General features: G+C 44.0%; 1 protein-coding gene across 3 annotated transcripts in view; it reads left to right on the top strand.

Annotated features, from left to right (window-relative positions):
• Nucleotides 1-19,507, top strand: part of Ect2l (epithelial cell transforming 2 like) — a 75,914-nt gene that overhangs the window by 22,678 nt on the left and 33,729 nt on the right. For all 3 annotated transcript variants that reach the window (XM_045159624.1, XM_045159623.1, XM_045159625.1), the window contains exons 3-7: nt 5,852-6,014; nt 10,513-10,765; nt 12,488-12,656; nt 15,346-15,484; nt 19,105-19,273. In XM_045159624.1, coding sequence (XP_045015559.1) covers nt 5,852-6,014; nt 10,513-10,765; nt 12,488-12,656; nt 15,346-15,484; nt 19,105-19,273 — 893 coding nt within the window. The remainder of the gene's footprint in view (nt 1-5,851; nt 6,015-10,512; nt 10,766-12,487; nt 12,657-15,345; nt 15,485-19,104; nt 19,274-19,507) is intronic.

Here is a 19,507-nt window from a genome sequence, read left to right as displayed (position 1 = left end):
GCTTTGCAACATTAAGTACAAAGTGATGTCACTTGGTACTTACTATCACGACAGCAAGCCACCTTCCTTCTGCGGCCCCCACATGGATTTCTTTGAAGTGGGACTGAACTATCTTCCTTTCTTTCTTTTTTTTTTTTTTAATTTTTATTTATTTATTTGAGAGAGACAGACACAGAGAGAAAGACAGATAGAGGGAGAGAGAGAGAATGGGCGTGCCAGGGCTTCCAACCTCTGCAAACGAACTCCAGACGCGTGCGCCCCCTTGTGCATCTGGCTAACGTGGGACCTGGGGAACCGAGCCTCGAACCGGGGTCCTTAGGCTTCACAGGCAAGCGCTTAACCGCTAAGCCATCTCTCCAGCCCAACTATCTTCCTTTCTTGCCTGAGCAAGAATCACACTTGAACGGGTTCTGGTAGCAGCACAAAGTAGAAACGCATGTAAGGGACGGAGCTCACTGAGGTTCACTTGCACAAGGAACCCATCATTACCCCTTCCCTTTTGCTCCTTGGGGACGGAACAGTAGATTGTACAGGGTGGGAAGGAGATGGAAACGAAAGACACCAAGACCCTTCTTTGACAGGTAGCTGGAGCAGGATGTAGTAGCACTTGCTTATAACCTCAGAACTCAGGATGCTGAGGCAGGAGGATGGCAAGTTTGAGGCGAGCATGGGCCAAATCTCAGTTCAAGGCCAGCCTAAACTACTGTCTGGCGGAGTACTTGTCTAGCATGTATGAAGGCCTGGGTTAAGCCCTCAGCACCTCATGTCAAGGAGGTGGGGTACATTTTAGTTTCGAAAATTTTCTTATGATTCCAAAGTAAGTGAGAGTAAATTTTACCTCCAAGGCCACCAAAATGGTACTGCTGCCTACGAGCCAGCAAGCGGTGGGGACGGTAATCCTCTGGAGATTAACTGTGCCTGATGTCGTTGTAGTCTCTTTCCCTTTGAATGTTAATCTCCAGGGCAATGACGCAGTTACCACATGCATCTATCGCTGCTGCTGAGAGGGTCCCCAAGTGACAAATCTGTTTGCCGGTTCCACATGCTGCCAGCCCCATGTCGCCCCCTCTCTCTCCTTCTCCTACTATTTCTTCCTCCCACCTCAGACCTGCATGCCAACAAGTTCATTTTAATTCACTGTTTTGTTTCTTAAATTGACCAGGCTTATATGGACAGGTATGAAGAAGTTGTAGTGAGGGCCAGGGAAATTGCTCAGCACTTAAAAGGACATGCTTGCAAAGACTGCTTGCCTGGGTTCAATTTCCCAGTACCCACATAAAGCCAGATGCATAAAGTGGTGTATGCACCTGGAGTTTGTTTGCAGTGGCAAGAGGCCCTGGCATGCCCATTCTCTCTCTCTCTCTGCTTGCAAATAGATAAATAAATAAATAAAATATTTAAAAAGAAATAGTAATGGAGGCAGAGAAGATGTCTCAGCAGTTGAAGGCATTTGCTGGCCAAGCCTGCTGGTCCTGCTTCTCTTCCCAAGCCACTCACATAAGCTGAACTCAGAAAGTGGCACAATTGTCCGATGTTCCTTTGCAGTGTCAAGAAGCCCTGGTGTGCACATGAGTGTACATACACACACACCAAGTAAATAAATAAATAAACAAGTACAATTAAAAAGTGAGAAACAGTAGAGACTTACAAGACCCCCAGCAATATTTTAGAATCTTATTTTTCAATAATTATAATAAAGAAAGTCCCCAGCAATATTTTAAAATCTTATTTTTCAATGATTCTAATAAGGAAAGTTGCAAATGATTTCTTTTTAAAAAATTTTTTTTGGCTTTTCAAGGTAGGGCCTCTCTCTAGACCAGACTGACCTGGAATTCACTATATAGTCTCAGGGTGGCCTCGAACTCTTGACAATCCTCCAACCTCTGCCTCCCGAGTGCTGGGATTAAAGACGAGCGCCACCATGCTTAGCACAAATGATTTCTTTAAAAAAATCTTAATTTACATATTTGCATGCAGAGAGAATGATAATGGGTGCACCAAGGCCTCTTGCTGTCCCAGATGGAACCCTGGATGCATGCACCACCTGTGCATCTGACTTTTATGTGGGCACTCGGGAATCAAACCCGGACAGGCAGGCTTTGCAAGCAAGTGCTCCCAACCTCTGAGCCATCGCTCCAGCTCCACAAATAACTTCTTTATCCTTTCCAAATGGATTCTACACTTGATTAAAATTTAATCATTTACAGTTCGTTAGCTAACACTTTGCTTTATTACCCCAAGTCACTTGAGAGGACATTGTCAATGTGATGCTCGTTAACCCTAAGCACAGCACTGTGTATTCTCCGACAAACAAGGATTCCGTGCTGTAAAATCAAAGCGCCCTCCCTCAGCCCCTTACCCCGGCACCAGCACTGATAAAGTTCTACCATACAGTCTACAGACCTGCTTCAAATAAATACTCCCTAGGGCTCCAACAGAGCCTTTCACTGGACGACGAATCTCCCTCTTTCCGATGTGGTCCAGAATCCAGTGCAGATTCACCTACTGTCTGCAGTTCCCTCATCTGCCTTCATGTAAAGCAATTGCTCAGCCAGACTTAGGGGACCTCTCTGTCACTGACTCGTAAGTAGTCTCTTTCATACCAGCTATCCAATCAGGAAAATGATTGGTATCTCAGAACAGCTTGCTATCCAGACTAGGATATCGAAAGTAGGAATAAGCGATCCATGTGCGGTGGCACATGTCTTTAATCACAGCACTCGGAGGCAGAGGTAGGAAGATCGCCATGAGTTCCAGGCCCCTCTGAGACCACATAGTGAATCCCAGGTCAGCAGGTCATCATGGTCTAGAGTGAGGCCTTATCTCAAAACCAAAAAAAAAAAAAGTAGTAATAAATGAAATATACTATAGTGTACTAACAGTTGTAGATAGGAAGAAAATTGAATTTTGTGTACAAAATTACTGCTTAAAGGGGGAAAATAATAGAGTTCTTCTAATGGCACTGACCTAACCAAAAAACCAAACAAACAAAAAAACAACTTTAGAAGAGAATCCAAGGGAATATATCTTTTCTTTCTTTGAATTTCAACTCCATTAAAAATAAGACTTGTTTTTGGGCTGGAGAGATGGCTTAGTGGTTAAGCACTTGCCTGTGAAGCCTAAGGACCCTGGTTCAAGGCTCGGTTCCCCAGGACCCACGGCAGCCAGATGCACAAGGGGGTGCACATGTCTGGAGTTCGTTTGCAGTGGCTGGAAGCCCTGGCGTGCCTATTCTCTCTCTTGCTCTCTCTCTATCTCCGCCTCTCTCTCTCTCTCTGTTGTTCTCAAATAAATAAATTAAAAAATGAACAAAAATAAAAATAAAAAAAAAAAGACTTGTTTTTGTTTTTCGAGACAGGGTCTCGCTCTATCCCAGGCTGACCTGGAACTTACTCTGTAGACTCAGGGTGGCCCTGAACTCAAATCCTCCTACCTTTGCCTCCCAAGTGCCGGGATCAAAGGCGGGTGCCACCATGCCCCGCTGTATTCTTTTTAGTGGTTGGTGTGCAAGTGCAAGCCCCTGAGATGAGATTCGCAGCACCCACACAAAAGCCAGGAACTGTGGTGGGCTTCTGTAAAACCAGCCCAGCTACAATGAGATGGGAGGAAAACAGGAGAATCTCCTAGAAGCTTGTGGGCCAGCTAGCCTGGGGAATGGAGTGTTAACCCTGCCTCAAACAATGTGGACGGTGAGGACTGACAGCTGAAAGTTGTCCTCTAACCTTACCTGCGTGCCGTGGCACGTTGTTCCTTGCACTCACACAGGTGAACATGGTAGACACACACACACACACACACTGTGTGTGGGGGGGAGGTATAAAAGTCATGAAACCCAAAAGATAGCACAAAGGGAAGAAGAGAGCTTAACAGATGGGGAAGGGAAAGAGAGCCATGTAGTGTATGTGACATGAAAGCTGAGGAGTGACTGCTTTAGGAAGAGGAGGAGGGAAGCAAGAAGGGTGTGAGAGGCTGGAGAGATGGCTTAGCGGTTAAGGCACTTACCTGTGAAGCCTAACAACCTAGGTTCAACTCCCCAGAACCCACGTAAGCCAGATGCACATGCATCTGGAGTTCATTTGCAGTGGCTACAGGCCCTGGCACATCCATTCTCTCTCTCTCCCTCCCTATCTCTCTCTGTAAAAAACAAGTAAATCCTTTTTTGTTTGTAAAGAGGGATGTGCGAGATAAGGAAGTACTGTGGAGGAAGGGGACAGTAAGAACAAAATACAATGACATGGATGCATAAAAATGCCATAATGAAACTCATTATTTTGTATGCTGGGGAGACTGGCTTAGTAGTCAAAGACACTTGCTTACAAAGCCTGCCAGTAGCCACATAAAGCAAGCTGCACAAAGTGGAACATGCGTTCACAGTTATTTACATTTGCAAGAGACCCTGGTGTGCCTCTAGTCTGCCTCCATCCTCCCCCCCCCCATTTCTATCCCTTTCAAAAAAAAAATTAAAATGTTTAAACATAATTTTATTTTATTGGTTTTTTGAGGTAGGGTCTCACTATAGCCCAGGCTGACCTGGAATTCACTAAGGAGTCTCAGGGTGGCCTTGAACTCACGGCGATCCTCCTACCTCTGCCTCCCAAGTGCTGGGATTAAAGGTGTGCGCCACCATGCCCAGCTAAACATAATTTTAAAACAGGATATATCTGCAGTGCTGGAGATCAAACCAGAGACCTTGCTCAGGGCCAGGCAAGCACCCTACCACTGAACTATCTGTCCAACTGAGGGAGAAATAGGAGTCACTTTTTTTTATTTTATATTGTTTTAGGTAGCCAGCTAGAGAAAAGTGCAGAGAGGGAACGGGAAGATGTCACCGGCTCATCCACAGTGGCTGCCATGCCTCCTGTTGTCTCCCCTACACTACCAAGGCGGGCTAGGTTACCCTCCTGAATCCCAGCCAATCCGACCCCCCTTCCACACCTGGGTCTGAGGACAGAAATCCATCCTAACTATCTAGAACTGTCACTGGGGTGGCAAGCCTCTTGGTGGGATCCTCCTGGCCAGGATGGGAAAGGGGTAAGAGGGATTATGTTTATCTGTCACTCTCTCTCTCTTCCACTTTGGGAATCTGATTGACTGGAGGTTTTTTCATCTGAACAGTGAGTCTGTATCTCCTCTTTCCCAGCCTGCTGGGGGCGGGGAGGGCTGGCTGTCCTTACCTGCGAGGTCCGGGGCATCTGCGTTTCCTCCGTCCCTGTCTTGGTACTATGTCACCATCATCCCTCTTTAGCCCAAGTCCATCAGTGCCCAGTCTCTGAACTCTCTTCCGTGTGGAGGCACAAGGCTGCCAATCTAGGTTTTCTTCCCACATGTGTGTGAGGGTTTCTTCTAGATCTTTTGACACAAACTTCTCTGTCCTGCCCTTCCGCCTGTGTAACTGGAACGGTTACCAGTTTTCCCCAAATAAACCTCAAAATTCATAATTTCTTTCTAGGTGAACTCAGTAATTTATAATTTATCCTTCTGTTTCATTCAATTACCTGTTAAAAATAGACACAGCTCCAAAAGCTGGGGTTTATAAGCTCTTCCTCAACTCCAAAAATCCCTGATTTTTTTTTGTTTGTTTGTTTTTCAGTTTTGTGTTTTTGAGGTAAGGTGTCACTCTAACCCAGGCTGACCTGGAGTTCACTATGTGGTCTCAGGTGGCCTTGAACTCACGGCGATTCTCCTACCTCTGCCTCCCGAGTGCTGGATTAAAGCCATGCACCACCACACAAGGCCACAACTATGATTTAATTTGACTGGAGCAGTAACAAAGACTACACTCTCTACTGGATTTTTCTTCACTGCTAGGTGTTAGTATTTCCAAACTAAATCTCTGTGTCTTTCTTTTTAGGTTTGTCCAAAGCTGGTTCGCAGAAAGGAAGCAAGTGGCCAGAGTGGATTTCTCGACAGTGCTACCACGCTCCATTTCTCTCTATATCTTTTCCTTTCTGAATCCAAAGGACTTGTGTGCGGCTGCGCAAGTCAGCTGGCCCTGGAAGTTTTTAACAGAGCAGGTTTTTAGCACTTGTCACATTGTGGTAATGGGATTAAACAGACAGCTGTCGTTCAGCATGAGGCAATTGGGTAGAACTTAAATAATAGCTTAGAGTTCCTGAAACATAGTTAGGTTACTCTTAGTGGGAACAATGATGATAAGGAAAGTTTAGTGACTTAAATTTATTTTCTTTTGTCTTTTTGATATTAGGAATCAAACTCAGGGCCTCACACATGCTAGTGTAGTGCTGAACCATGAGCCATATCCCAGCTCCAGTAACTCATTTTATAATTCAAGGTCTATACACCATCCCTAAAATTTATCTAAATGCAATAAGATGTTGAAATATTCAATATGATTATTTAGAAAACATTTTTCTTGGTTCTAAAGTTCACTGGTCTTCGTGCAAAAGCAACTTGAGTTTTTTTTTGTTGTTGTTGTTGTTGTTTTTCGAGGTAGGGTCTCACTCTGGTCCAGGCTGACCTGGAATTAACTCTGTAGTCTCAGGGTGGCCTCGAACTCATGGCGATCCTCCTACCTCTGCCTCCTGAGTGCTGGGATTAAAGGTGTGAGCCACTATGCCTGACTTTTTTTTTTTTTTTTTTTTTTTTTGGTTTTTCAGGGTAGGGTCTCACTCTAGCCCAGGCTGACCTGGCATTCACTCTGTATTCTCAGAGTGGCCTTGAACTCATGGTGATCTTCCTATCTCTGCTTCCCGAGTGCTGGGATTAAACTTTGATTTCTAAATGAAGCCTACTTAAAATTACATAAATTCTCATATATTTGGGGTAAAATTCATCATTTTCTCTCTTTGTTTTGTTTTGTTTTGTTTTGAGGCAGGGTCCCACTGTAGGTCAGGCTAACCTATAACACACTCTTTCACCCAGGCTAGCCTCAAATTCATAGTAATCCTCCTACCTCAGCCTCACTAGTGCTGGGATTGTAAGTGTGAGCCACCACGTTTGACTTTTATCTTCCTATTTATCTACTTATTTATTGCTTATTTGGAGGGACAGGATCTCTTGTATTCCAGGCTGGCCTCAAACTCTCTCTCACCCGGGATGATCTCGAATGTCTGATCTTCCTACTGCTACTCCTCAGTGCTGGACATCTTCCTATCTGGTTTTCATTTGTGCCTTGTGTTTTGTTTTTCTCCTCTTCATGTCTTCCTTTGGGCTAATTAAATACTTCTGATTGTTACTTACAAAATTTCAAATATTCCTTTCATAATTATCAGGAATTATAGCATGTGATCCACCTTATCACTTTCAAGAAAATCTAAAGAGCTTAGAAACCTTTAATTCCATTTATTCTTAAACAGTCTCTGTGCTTTTCTTGTCAACTGTTTATCCCGCCTGTGTGCATGCTGGTCCGGCACTTACCCATGCCCCACACATTTCATTACTCCTTTCCCCCGTCTCATCTGCTCAGCTCTCTTCTTCCCTTTGTGGTAACTATTTGATTTCATGACGTATACACACCCACACAGAAAAAGTATGTGTGTGTATGTGTGTGTACCATGTTCACATGTGTGAGTGCAAGGAACACATGCCACAGCACACAGGTGGGGTCAGAACCATGGCTGCCCAAGACCTTCACTTAAAATGGGCTTGCATTTGCATATGATCCTCCTGGAAACTTTAGCTCCTTCCACATACTTTAAAACACCCCTAGATTATTCATAATACCTGGGATATTGAGAACTGACCATAGTGCACAAGCCTCACAAAACTTTATTATCATTATTTTGTCTAGTCAATATTTATTTCTATGTAATCACATAGTATTTTCTTTCCTAATTCTCTTAATATTTCTTTTAAAAATATTTTTTTATTTGCAAGCAGAGAGTGAGAGTGAGAGTGAGAGCGAGAGCGAGAGCGAGAGCGAGAGCGAGAGCGAGAGAGAGAGAGAGAGAGAGAGAGAGAGAGAAAGGGAGAAAGAGAATGGGTGTGCCAAGGCTTCTAGCCACTGCAAATGAATTCTAATTGCATGCATCACTCTGTGCATCTGGATTTACATGGATACTGGGGAATTGAACCTGGGTCATTAGACTTGCAGGCAAACACCTTAACTGCTGAGCCATCTCTCCAGACCTTACTACTTCTTTTAGTACAGTTTTAATGCCTATAAATTCTCTTAGTTTTTGTTTGGCATATATATTAGAAGCAGGGTCTCACTCTAGTCCAGGCTGACCTGGAACTTACTCTGCAGTCTAGATTGGCCTTGAACTCATGGAAATCCTCCTACCCCCTCAGCCTGGGATTAAAGGCATGCTCAGCCTGGGATTAAAGACTTGTACTACCATACCCAGCTTGGTCTAAAAATATTTCACTGCTGTTTAAAGGAGGTTTTCACAGGAATTTGAATTCTACACTTGTGGTTAATTTAAGAACTTTGAAAACATTCCATTGTCTTCTAGCTTCATAACATTTTTCTTGAGATGTCAGAAGTTTTATGGGGGGGGGATTCCCTAAAAGGTAATATTTCTCTGGTCTCTAGCTGCTTCTCAGACCTTTTTTCTTTTTTCCTTTGTCATGATTTTATTATGATGTACCTAGACATAGCTCTGTGTTTACATGTGCATATCCATCTAGGTTTATTATGACATACCTAGATGGAGCTCCGTATTTCATGTGCATATCCATCCCGTTTTGCTGGCAGTTATTTTTGAATCTAAGACTTAATATCATTCATCAGCTTTATGCTTTCAGATGTTGTCTCTTCACCTATTGCTTCTGCCTTGTCATTTCTCCTCTTTTCCTGGTATTCTCACACTTACGTGTTAATAAGAACATTTCCTCACACCCCATAAGTCCACATATATTCTCTCCCCCACATATCTCCTTCTGAGACAAAGTCTTATACAGCAAAAGCTGGCTTCAAATTCACATTGTAGTCAAGGGTGGCCTTGAACTGTTGATCCTCCTGCCTCTACCTCACCAGTGTGGGACTCCAGGCATGGAACAACCATGCTCTTCTATGCAGTTCCATGGTTTTGGCTTTTATTATATAAGTGTGGATTTACTTCTTTCAGTTTATTAATTGTTTATTTAGCTGGATTCTCTTAAACCTACTCATTGAATGCCAAGTTCTACTGATTATGTTTCTCAGGTCTAGAATGTTGATTTGCTTATTTAACCAAAATTTTTCACTTGGCTGCCTATATTTGTAGACATATTGTTATAGTGTGGTTTTTCTTTCAAAGTTTATATCTCATAGTTAAAATACTTGGTTCTTCTGAGGGACTGTCTATGGTTACTAAAAACCAAAAGAAGAAACAATGAATGGTGGCTTTTGTATGTGTCTTACTTACTATTTTTGATTGAGCAGCAGATTTTGAGTATCATACTGATGTGATAATCTGAGCCCTGAGTTTCAATTTGTGTTCTTTCTTGCCAAGACAATCCCTCACATTCCTTAGAACTTCTGATTCCTTCAACTCTAAACTTTGGCTCTGATTCTATTCTCAGTTTAAGAATGCTGTACTTTGACTCTCTGCTGGGTGTGGCAGTACACATCCATAGTCCCAGAGCTTGGGAGGCAAAGTAGGAGAATCGCTGTGAGTTCAAGGCCAGATGGAGACTACATACATAGCGAATTCCAGGTCAGCCTGGGCTAGAGCAAGACTCTACCTCAAGGAAGGAAGGAAGGAAGGAAGAAAGGAAGGATGGAGGCTGTACTTTGAGACCGACAATGAAGGTTGGGGATGGAGCTCAATTGGTAGAGTGTTTGCTTAACCAGCTTGCTCAGAGCCTGGGTTGGATCCCCAGCAGCACGTAACTGGGCATCACAGTGCACATGTGTCATCCCAGCACTCAGGAGGTACAAGCAAGAGGGTTAGAAGTTCACAAGGTTATCTTTGGCCATATTACTTCTAGGTTTCCCTTTGTTCTGAGGTCTTAATGTCACAAGTCTTGGACTGCACTGGTAGCTCTAGAATGCCATCAAATAAGGCTATATATTAAGGTGCATGTATTAAGGTTTCCTGAGCTGCCCGAAGACTTCTGGGCTCAAACAAACCTCTCGTCTCAGCCTCCCAAGGAGCTGGGACCACAGGTACTTGCCACAGGCTCAATTCAAATAATGGTTTGGAATATTTTGTCTAGATATATGATTACATTGCCCCACATGAAATTTTGCCTATTGGCAATATGATTGGGTTCAATTAAAATTCTTCTCAGTGGGAGGGTTGATGTGAAACAAACTACTATACCACTGCTGGAAGCTTAATTCTCAGAATCTAGGGTTAAAGTCACAGAATGTTATGGGAACACTGCCTAAATATTACAAAGATAGCTACTGTGTATATCCATACATAATACATATCCACCAAAGAACTTTCTCCCTATGGAGTGAGGTATGCATTATATTTTTTCCCCCAGTATCATTTAGGTGTCATGTTAAGTATAGTAGAAAACAGTGTAACAAAAGATAATACTGTATACCTGAAAATATTGTTGTTCGAAAATTATCTATTCAAAACGGTATATCTCAAGGCTCTGTTGTTTTTCCTGAAGGATTGCTTATGGATGCCAAAATGCACGAGGTTTGGATGGTTTTTGCCCTATGCTCCCGCTCAGAATGAATATGGGGCGTGGAAGTCCCATTACATCGCTTGTGTGTCCACCTTGGATTGGTTAACACCCAGGGAAGCTGCCGCTGTTTACGGGACACTGAATGAACCCAAAGCGGAGGACGAGGAGCTCCAGGAGAGGCAAAGGGAGAAGTGCCTAAGGAAAAGAATTTGGGAAAAAGTTGCATTTCGGAACAGTGAGTGATGTTTGATAACTTTGTATCTTACCCAAGGATTGTATGAACAATGGACTTGCATACAAATTCCCATAAGTGAGGATAGCATTGTCCTTTTGGAATAGCAGTATGGGTACTTTTCTTTCTTTTTCTTTTTCTTTTTCTTTTATTGTTTTTGTTTTTGGTTTTGAGATCGGGTCTTGCTCTAGCTGAGGCTGACCTGGAATTTACTATGTAGTCTCAGGGTGGCCTTGAACTCATGGTGAGCTTCCTTACCTTGGCTTTTCCAGTGCTGAGATTAAAGGCATGCTCCACCACACCCTGCATTTAAGGGTACCTTTAAACACGTGCTCAGAGCAAGCTCTTTTTTTCCTTATTGTGTATTATTTTAAGTTAATTGGCAATAAAAATCATAAGCTTGCAGATGACATATGCATGTAAGTATCTCAGATTTGCAAGAGCAAAAAATAAGGATGAGGGCTGGAGGAATGGCTTAGTGGTTAAGGCGTTTGCCTGCAAAGCCAAAGGACCCAGGTTTAATTCCCCGGGACCCACGTAAGCCAGATGCACAAGGGGGTGCGCAAGTTGAAGTTCCTTTGCAGTGGCTGGAGGCCCTGGTATGCCCATTCTCTCTCTCTCTCTCTCTCTCTTTTTCTGTCAAGTAAATAAAAATAAAATATATTAAAAAAATAAGGATGAGGAGTAAATGTAAAGTAAGCCCCCACCCATGCTTCTGAAGCAACCCTAATTAAATTCAGTGGGTCACACAAGAAAGACATAAAAGTTGGAAGGAATTAGTTTGGAAGAAGAAGAGGTTCAGTGGAAATAGGAGCAAGATAAGACAGTGTAATGGGGAGTCAAAATGATCAAAGTACATGATAATGTATACATTGCCAAAATCAAAACTACTTTTTAAAAAGAGCAAAATGAGAGTATGTGCGCAGACGCGCTGTCGGCTAATTCTGCTTTGCACAGTGTTTAACAGTTTGCATCAAGCCAGGCGAGGTGGCGCATGCCTTTAATCCCAGCACTTGGGAGGCAGAGGTGGGAGGATCACCGTGGGTTCGAGGCCACCCTGAGACTCCATAGTGAATTCCAGGTCAGCCTGGGCTAGAGTGAGATCTTACCTCGAAAAACCAAAAAAAAAAAAAAAAAAAAGTTTGCATCAGCCTGAGTTCTCCCATCTTTTTGCACTGACTCACCCTCTTAGGAGACTGAAACAAATGGGAAATTAACTACTACTAAGAAGGCCAAAAGGGGGCTGGAGAGATGGCTTAGTGGTTAAGCACTTGCCTGTGAAGCCTAAGGACCCCGGTTCGAGGCTCGATTCCCCAGGTCTCACGTTAGCCAGATGCACAAGGGGGCGCACGCATCTGGAGTTCGTTTGCAGAGGCTGGAAGCCCTGGCACGCCCATTCTCTCTCTCTCCCTCTATCTGTCTTTCTCTCTGTGTCTGTCGCTCTCAAATAAATAAATAAAAAATGAACAAGAAAATATTTAAAAAAAAAAAAAGAAGAAGAAGAAGACCAAAAGGGGTGGAAGCCTGTGGGTTGATTGCCTGGTCCCCACAGTCACTGAGCTAAGAGGAGGATGAGACGTTCTAAGCGAGGGCCTGAACGCGGCTATAATTATTGTCACTTGGAACATAGCCCCGCGCAGCTTGGCTTCTCATGTCGTTTTCCATGTCCGCTTGGCTGGGAGAAGCGTGAAGTAAACAGGGAGCCCACTGCCGTTTGTTTTGCAGAGGTGTTATTGCAACTTCGACCTCCTTGGGTGAGCGGAACCCATCGCTCCAGCTCGCTCAAAGCCACATGCCAGCCGTGGCTCTCTCGGATGGGGGGCGACGGAGAGGGATTGCACGAAGCTTGGGAGAAACAGCTGGCTTTGGCATCTGTGCAAGCTTTGCCCAAGAGGTAAGCCAACTTGCTTCAGTGAAGGTGCCAGACCCTTCTGTGTTACCAAGAGCTTGTTGTAGAATAATTTAGCTGACAAATAGAGGATCTTACGTAATCATATAGCTCATATTCTCTGAAATATCAGTGGGAAAAAAATTATCCAGTTCTCAAGAATAGCAGTCGTGGGGATGTGGTGATGGCTCCGTGAGTCAAGTGCGGGCCATACAGACATGACAGTCTGAGTTTGGATCTCTGGCGCCCACGGAAAAGTAGGGTGTGGGGGTGTGCAACTAATCCGGGTGCTGGCAAGCAGAGATGTGGGGTTTTAGGGATTAGCTGACTAGCTCGTCCAGCCAAATCCGTGAGTCCTGAGTTCAGTGGAATGCCCTATCTCAATAAGATGAAGTGGAAGAGCAAGTGAGGAAGAGTGCCCATAGTGACCATTGGCTTCAACACACAGAGGCATGCACACACAGCCTCAAAACAGAATCGCAGTCTTGGGCTGCAGCGATGGCTTAGCGGTTGAGCGCTTGCCTGTGAAGCCTAAGGACTCCTGTTCAAGGCTCTATTCCCCAGGACTCATATTAGGCAGATGCACAAGGGGGCACATGCATCCGGAGTTTATTTTTAGTGGCTGAAGTCCCTGGGACACCCATTCTCTCTCTCTTTCCCTCTTTCTCTGTCTGTCACTCTCAAAAAAAAAAAAAAAAAAAAAAAAAGAATCACAGTATTTAAATGCTTTTTGTAGAGGGTAATGTGTAATGTTCAAACCTCTTATTTCATATTTATTTTCTTGGGAGCGAGAGAGTACAGGTCTGCTGGGGAGGCCCTCCTGCCATTCACTAATTCACTCATTCTATCCAATATTCATAACTACAACTTGCACAATTGCTTAGAAATTTAAGAATTCTTATTTACATTTTTAATATTTTATTTATCTTATTTGCAAACAGAGACAGAAAGAAGAAAGACACAGAGAGAAAGCAAAAGAGAAGGCGTGGTGCTCAAGGACCTCTTAGCCATTACAAAGTCCAGATGCGTGGGCTACTTTGTCCATCAGGCTTTACGTGGGTACTAGGGAACCGAACTTGTGCTGTTAGGCTTTTTTTCCTTTTTTTAATTTTTTTTTAAAATTTATTTGAGAACGACAGACACAGAGAGAAAGACAGATAGAGGGAGAGAGAGAGAATGGGCACGCCAGGGCTTCCAGCCTCTGCAAACGAACTCCAGACGCGTGCACCCCCTTGTGCATCTGGCTAACGTGGGACCTGGGGAACCGAGCCTCGAACCGGGGTCCTTAGGCTTCACAGGCAAGCGCTTAACCGCTAAGCCATCTCTCCAGCCCTTGTTAGGCTTTTTGTGCAAGTGCCTTAACCACTGAGCCACCTCTCCAGCCCCAGAAATATATTTTTGTTTTGGATTCTAGAGATCATGTCATGGCACTTATATTTCAGATGAGGAAACAGCAGCCTAGAGAGGCAGCATGACTTGCCCAGTCCTAGTAACAATACTAGGACCTAAAAACCCTCACACTCCACAGTTTCACCTACAGGGGCCGTGTGTAGATCTCTGTGTGCAAACATTTGTGGGTGTGAGGTTATTTTACCCATTCAAGGCACAAAAGAGTTTTACAGGGCACAAGGACAGCTCCTACTCCTGGTAATGTGAGAGGCGGAGGTGATGATGAGAATGGAGACTATAGGAAACAGCTCCACGATGCTGGGAGGAACGTCCAAGCAGACACCGTTTATGGAAGGAACAGGATTTTCTTGAGGCTTAGAGATTCATGGGAAACTCCACGGGGGTGGAAGGACCTGGCTGCATTCATAAATCCCGGCAGCCAGCTCCACTGGAGACCCTGCCAGAGCTCACGCGGCTCTGCACACCTTTGGGCTGGAGTCAGATCCTTCCCCAAACACACCTTTGGGCCAGATCCCAGGATCCAGCCTCAGTGACACCTCTTCCAGCCAGGTAGCTGAAGACCCAAATTACAAGCTTAATCAAACACCTGAGTCAATGGCGGGGGGGGGGGTTATGCATTCATGTTCAAACCACCACAGAGATGTTACTCAGAAACCCCCAGGGCCCAGAAGGAAATCAAGATCCTCTTTTTGCGCGTAGAGATGTCCTAGTGGTTAAGGTGCTTACTTGTGAAGTCTAAGGAGTCATGTTTGTGCAGGTCCCAAGTCAGCCAGATGCACAGCGACACCAGTGTGAAGTGTCACACACATGTACAGGGGGTGTACGCCTCTGGAGTTCGATTGGTCACACACACGTACAGGGGGTGCACGCCTCTGGAGTTCGATTGCAGTGGCTGGAAGCTGTGGTGCACCAAGTCTCTCTCTCTCTCTGTCTCTCACACAGTAAAAAAACAAAAAAAAAACTTCTTTTCTACTCCTTTTTAAGTATCATGTTGAACCTCCAGGCACACTGTGGCATTTATTTAAGTGCCCTACAAAAACTAAGCAAGTTCTAGCCGAAGTATTTTTGCTTTTCCTACACGGAGGAGGAGAGAACCAGGGCGCAGACTTGGCTCCACCTCACCTGGAAGCCCCATTTGTAGCTGTCTCCAAACTGCTGGCAAAGTCTAAACCCCAAGGCCAGTGGCCTGGTGTAGCCGCTGGTGCTCAAAAGGTGCTGGACCTCACTTATCGCAAGCACATTAGCAGAAATCAGGATGTCGTTGTGTCTCCTTTTGCCTGCGCAGGAGCAACGTCTCGGGAATCCACTCCTACCCTTCCTTATCGAAGGAAAGTCAGTCTGGGCCTTGGAAAGGTGACGACACCCCTCCCTATGCTTTGGAGCCATGCATCGTATTAATATCCTCGCGGGTTCCTGCATATGAGGTACAGGCTGCGTTATGAGCCCAGACCTTTCCTGAGTGGGTTGGTTTGTTTGCTTGGTTTTCTTTCTTTCTTTCTTTTTTCTTTTTCCGGTAGGGTTTCTTTCTAGCCCAGGCTGACCTGGAATTCACTATGTAGTCTCAGGGTGGCCTTGAACACATGGTGATCCTCCTACCTCTGTCTCCCAAGTGCTGGGATTAAAGATGTGTGCCAACATGCCCAGCTTTAAAAAAAAAAAAATTGTATTAACAACTTCCATTATTATAAAAAATATCCCATGGTAATACCCTCCTTCCCCCCCCCCCACTTTCCCCTTTGAAACTCCATTCTCTATCATATTCCCCCCCATCTCAATCAGTCTCTTTTATTTTGATGTCATGATCTTTTCCTCCTCCTATGATGGTCTTGCGTAGGTAGTGTCGGGCACTGTGAGGTCATGGATATCCAGGCCATTTTGTGTCTGGAGAGAGCACATTGTAAGGAGTCCTACCCTTCCTTTGGCTCTTACATTCTTTCCGCCACCTCTTATGCATTAGACCCTGAGCTTTGGAAGGTGTGATAGAGATATTTCAGTACTGAGCACTGTGGTCACTTCTTTCCAGCACCATGGTACCTTCTGAGTCATCCCAAGGTCACTGCCAACTGAAAAGAGAAGATTCTCTACCAAAAGTGAGAGTAGCATTAATATAAGGGAATGAACATTAAGAGAAGTGCTTACTGATGTCCAGCTTTTGTTTGTTTTTTGAAACAGGGTCTCTCTGTAGCCCAGGATGTCCTCAAACTCATGAGAATCCTCTTCACTTAGCCTCTTGAGTGCTGGGATTAAAGGCATGTGCCAGCATGCCTGGCTCTCAATGCTTTTTTTTTTGTTTTTAATTGTGGAGCAATCTTTTGGCTACCATAGGTATGGAAATGATTCTTCTCCTAAAAGGAAAATTGCTAAAGTAAAATTTACAGAACCAAAACACAGCCTTAAAAATTGGGGCTGCAGAGATGGCTCAGTGGTCAAAAGCACTTGATCTGCAAGCCTTTTTGTTTGTTTGTTTTTTTGTTTTTCGAGGAAGGGTTTCACTCTGGCCCAGGCTAACCTGGAATTCACTATATGGTCTCAGGGTGGACTCGAACTCATGGAGATCCTCCTACCTCTGCCTTCTGAGTGCTGGGATTAAAGGCATGCACCATCACACCCGGCTTTCTGTAAGCCTTTTGACTAGACTTTACATCTCCAGATGCTTACAAATCCTGACGTCAGTATGCATATGTTTGTGATCCTAATGCGCCTATGGTGCTGGGATGTGCAGTCAGGAGAATCCCAAAGCTAGCAGGCCACGTAGTCTGTAGTTTCCAGCTACAAACGAGAGATTCTGACCTCCACACATGCAGCATGACTCACACGTGCCTACACACACACACACACACACACACAAAAATAAAATAAAATAAAATAAAAAATATAGTGCTAGAGAGAGAGATGGCTTAGCAGTTAACGGCACTTGCCTGTAAAGCCAAAGGACCTAGGTTTGACTCCCCAGGACCCACATAAGCCAGATGCACAAGGAGGCTCATGCATCTGGAGTTTGTTTGCAGTGGCTGGAGGTCTTTTTTTTTTTTTTTCTCTCTCTCTCTCTCTGTCAAATAAATAAATAAAAAATAGAAAAGCTATAAAAATAAAAAATAAATGAAGTCTAAAAAGCTTTAAAAATTGAAAGCAATAAAGACAGCCATAACCAAACTTATTTTGAAAAAGCATTAGTACTGAAACTTAGCTTTCAATTGTGAACCTGTCTCTTGTGAAGTAGGTGTCCAAATATACCCATTGAATTGAATTTTCATTTAAGCTTTTGATTTTTATTTGTTTATTAGAGACAGAGAGATGGAGGGGGAGAGAGAGAGAGAGAGAGAATGGGCATACCAGGGCCTCCAGCCAGTGCAAATGAACTCCAAAAGCATGTACCACCTTATGCATGTGGCTTACATGAGACCTGGAGAAATGAACCTGGATCCTTGGGCTTTGCAGGTAAACCCCTTAACTGCTAAGCCATCTTTCCAGCCCTGAATTGAAACTTTTTAAATATTTTATTTATTTGGGGGAGAGAGAGAAGAGGCAGAGAAAGACACAGAGAGAAAGGGTGAGCCGCTAGGGCCTCTCGCTGCTGCAAATGAACTCCAAATGCATGGATCACCTTGTGCATGTGGCTTTATGTGGATCCTGGAGACTTGAACCTGGGTCATTTGGCTTTGCAAGCAAGTACCTTAAGCACTAAGCCATCTCTCCTGCCCTGAATTTAATTTTTTGCATTTAATCAAGAAAGCAGCACAAACCGGGCATGGTGGCACACGCCTTTAATCCCAGCAATCGGGAGGCAGAGGTAGGAGGATTGCCATGAGTTCGAAGCCACCCTGAGACATAGTGAATTCCAGGTCAGCCTGGGCTAGAGTGAGATCCTACCTCAAAAAATCAAAAACCCAAAAAAATAAATAAATTTTTAAAAAAAGCAGCACAATGATTAAAATCATTTTTAAATTTCTTTGGCACCTTCAAAGGATTTTTAAAGATATTATTTATTTATTTATTTATGAGCTACAGAGAGAGAGAAAGAGAGAATGGGCATGCCAGGACTTCCAGCCACTGCAAACAAACTCCAGACGTGTGCACCCCCTTGTGCATCTGGCTAACGTGGGTTCTGGGGAATCGAGCCTCGAACTAGGGTCCTTAGGCTTCACAGGCAAGTGCTTAACCACTAAGCCATGCCTCCAGCCCTCTCTAAAGGATTTTATGTAAAACACAGTTCTCTGATTCTCCTGCTTCCTTTCTCAATTTCCTACAGGAGTACGCCACTGCAACGGCCAGGCCTTCTGCTTTAGAGTTTATTTGAACAGGATGCCATTAAATCAAAATAGGATTTTTTTTTTTCCGAGGTAGGGTTTCACTCTAGCTCAGGCTGACCTAGAATTCACTATGTAGTCTCAGGGTGGCCTTGAACTCACTGCAATCCTCCTACCTAGGCCTCCTGAATGCTGGGATTAAAGGCGTGCGCCACCACGCCCGGCTAAAATATGGTTTTTATAAAACTAAGTTGTGTCCAGGTATGGTGGCACACACCTATAATTAAAGTGCTGGGGCATCTGAGGCAGTAGGATTACTACAAGTTCAAGGACAAGCTAAACTGTAGAAGAAGTACCAAGTAGCCAGGGCCAACCAGTGATACCCTGCCACAAAAATAAAAATAAATTAATAAAGAAAATGAAATGAGGTTCTGTGTTTTAATTTTCAAAAATGTTTTTATTTATTTGGGAGAGAGAAGACTGTGTGCGTGTAGGTGCATCAGAGCCTCCTGACTCTGCAAACAAACTCTAGAAACATGGGCCACTTTGTCTATCTGGGTTTATGTGGGTACTGGGGAATTGAACCCATGCCATCAGACATTTTCTCCTCTTCTGATTAAAAAAAAAAAGGACTTTGAAAAAAAACCAGTGAGAAAGCTTTGCTCCTTCCTCTCATAATTTATGAAAAAAAAAATCCTTAGGAATGACAGTATATTGTAGACTGGCTGTAGTTTCTTCACTACTAAGTATTTGACCCTCACCACCATGTGATTGTACAGCTGCGGTTTCATTTCTAGATGGTGGTGGAGAGCGTTAAGGCGGCCGTCATCGCTGTGGTCTATGAGCACGCTGGTTTGACCTTGGAGAGCCTGCTTTGCCTCATAGAAAAAGCTCTGTGTGGGCGGAAGGCACAGAGCATGGGGATATTTAGTGACGGAGACAGCAGAGAAATCAACTTGCTCCAAGGTTGGTCTGGGAATGGAAAAACGAAAACAAAAAAAAAAAAATCCCCAAAATACAGCCCACACAGCTCGGGGTTTATGCAGGTCTTGTCGGCACGTGTGGCTTTCAGAGTACTGATTGAGTTCCAATTTGCTAGAAAGTATGGATTTCCGTCTTCATGAAGAAAGTAAAGTAGCGTCTGATGACAATTTTACAAATTGTGACTAAAAACACTTTACGAAAGTCATTATCGCATTG

This window comes from Jaculus jaculus, chromosome 9 (assembly GCF_020740685.1).
Source record: "Jaculus jaculus isolate mJacJac1 chromosome 9, mJacJac1.mat.Y.cur, whole genome shotgun sequence".
Classification (NCBI taxonomy): domain Eukaryota; kingdom Metazoa; phylum Chordata; class Mammalia; order Rodentia; family Dipodidae; genus Jaculus; species Jaculus jaculus.
The sequence above is the reverse complement of the archived record's forward strand: the minus strand, read 5'-3'. Positions and strand labels throughout refer to the sequence as shown.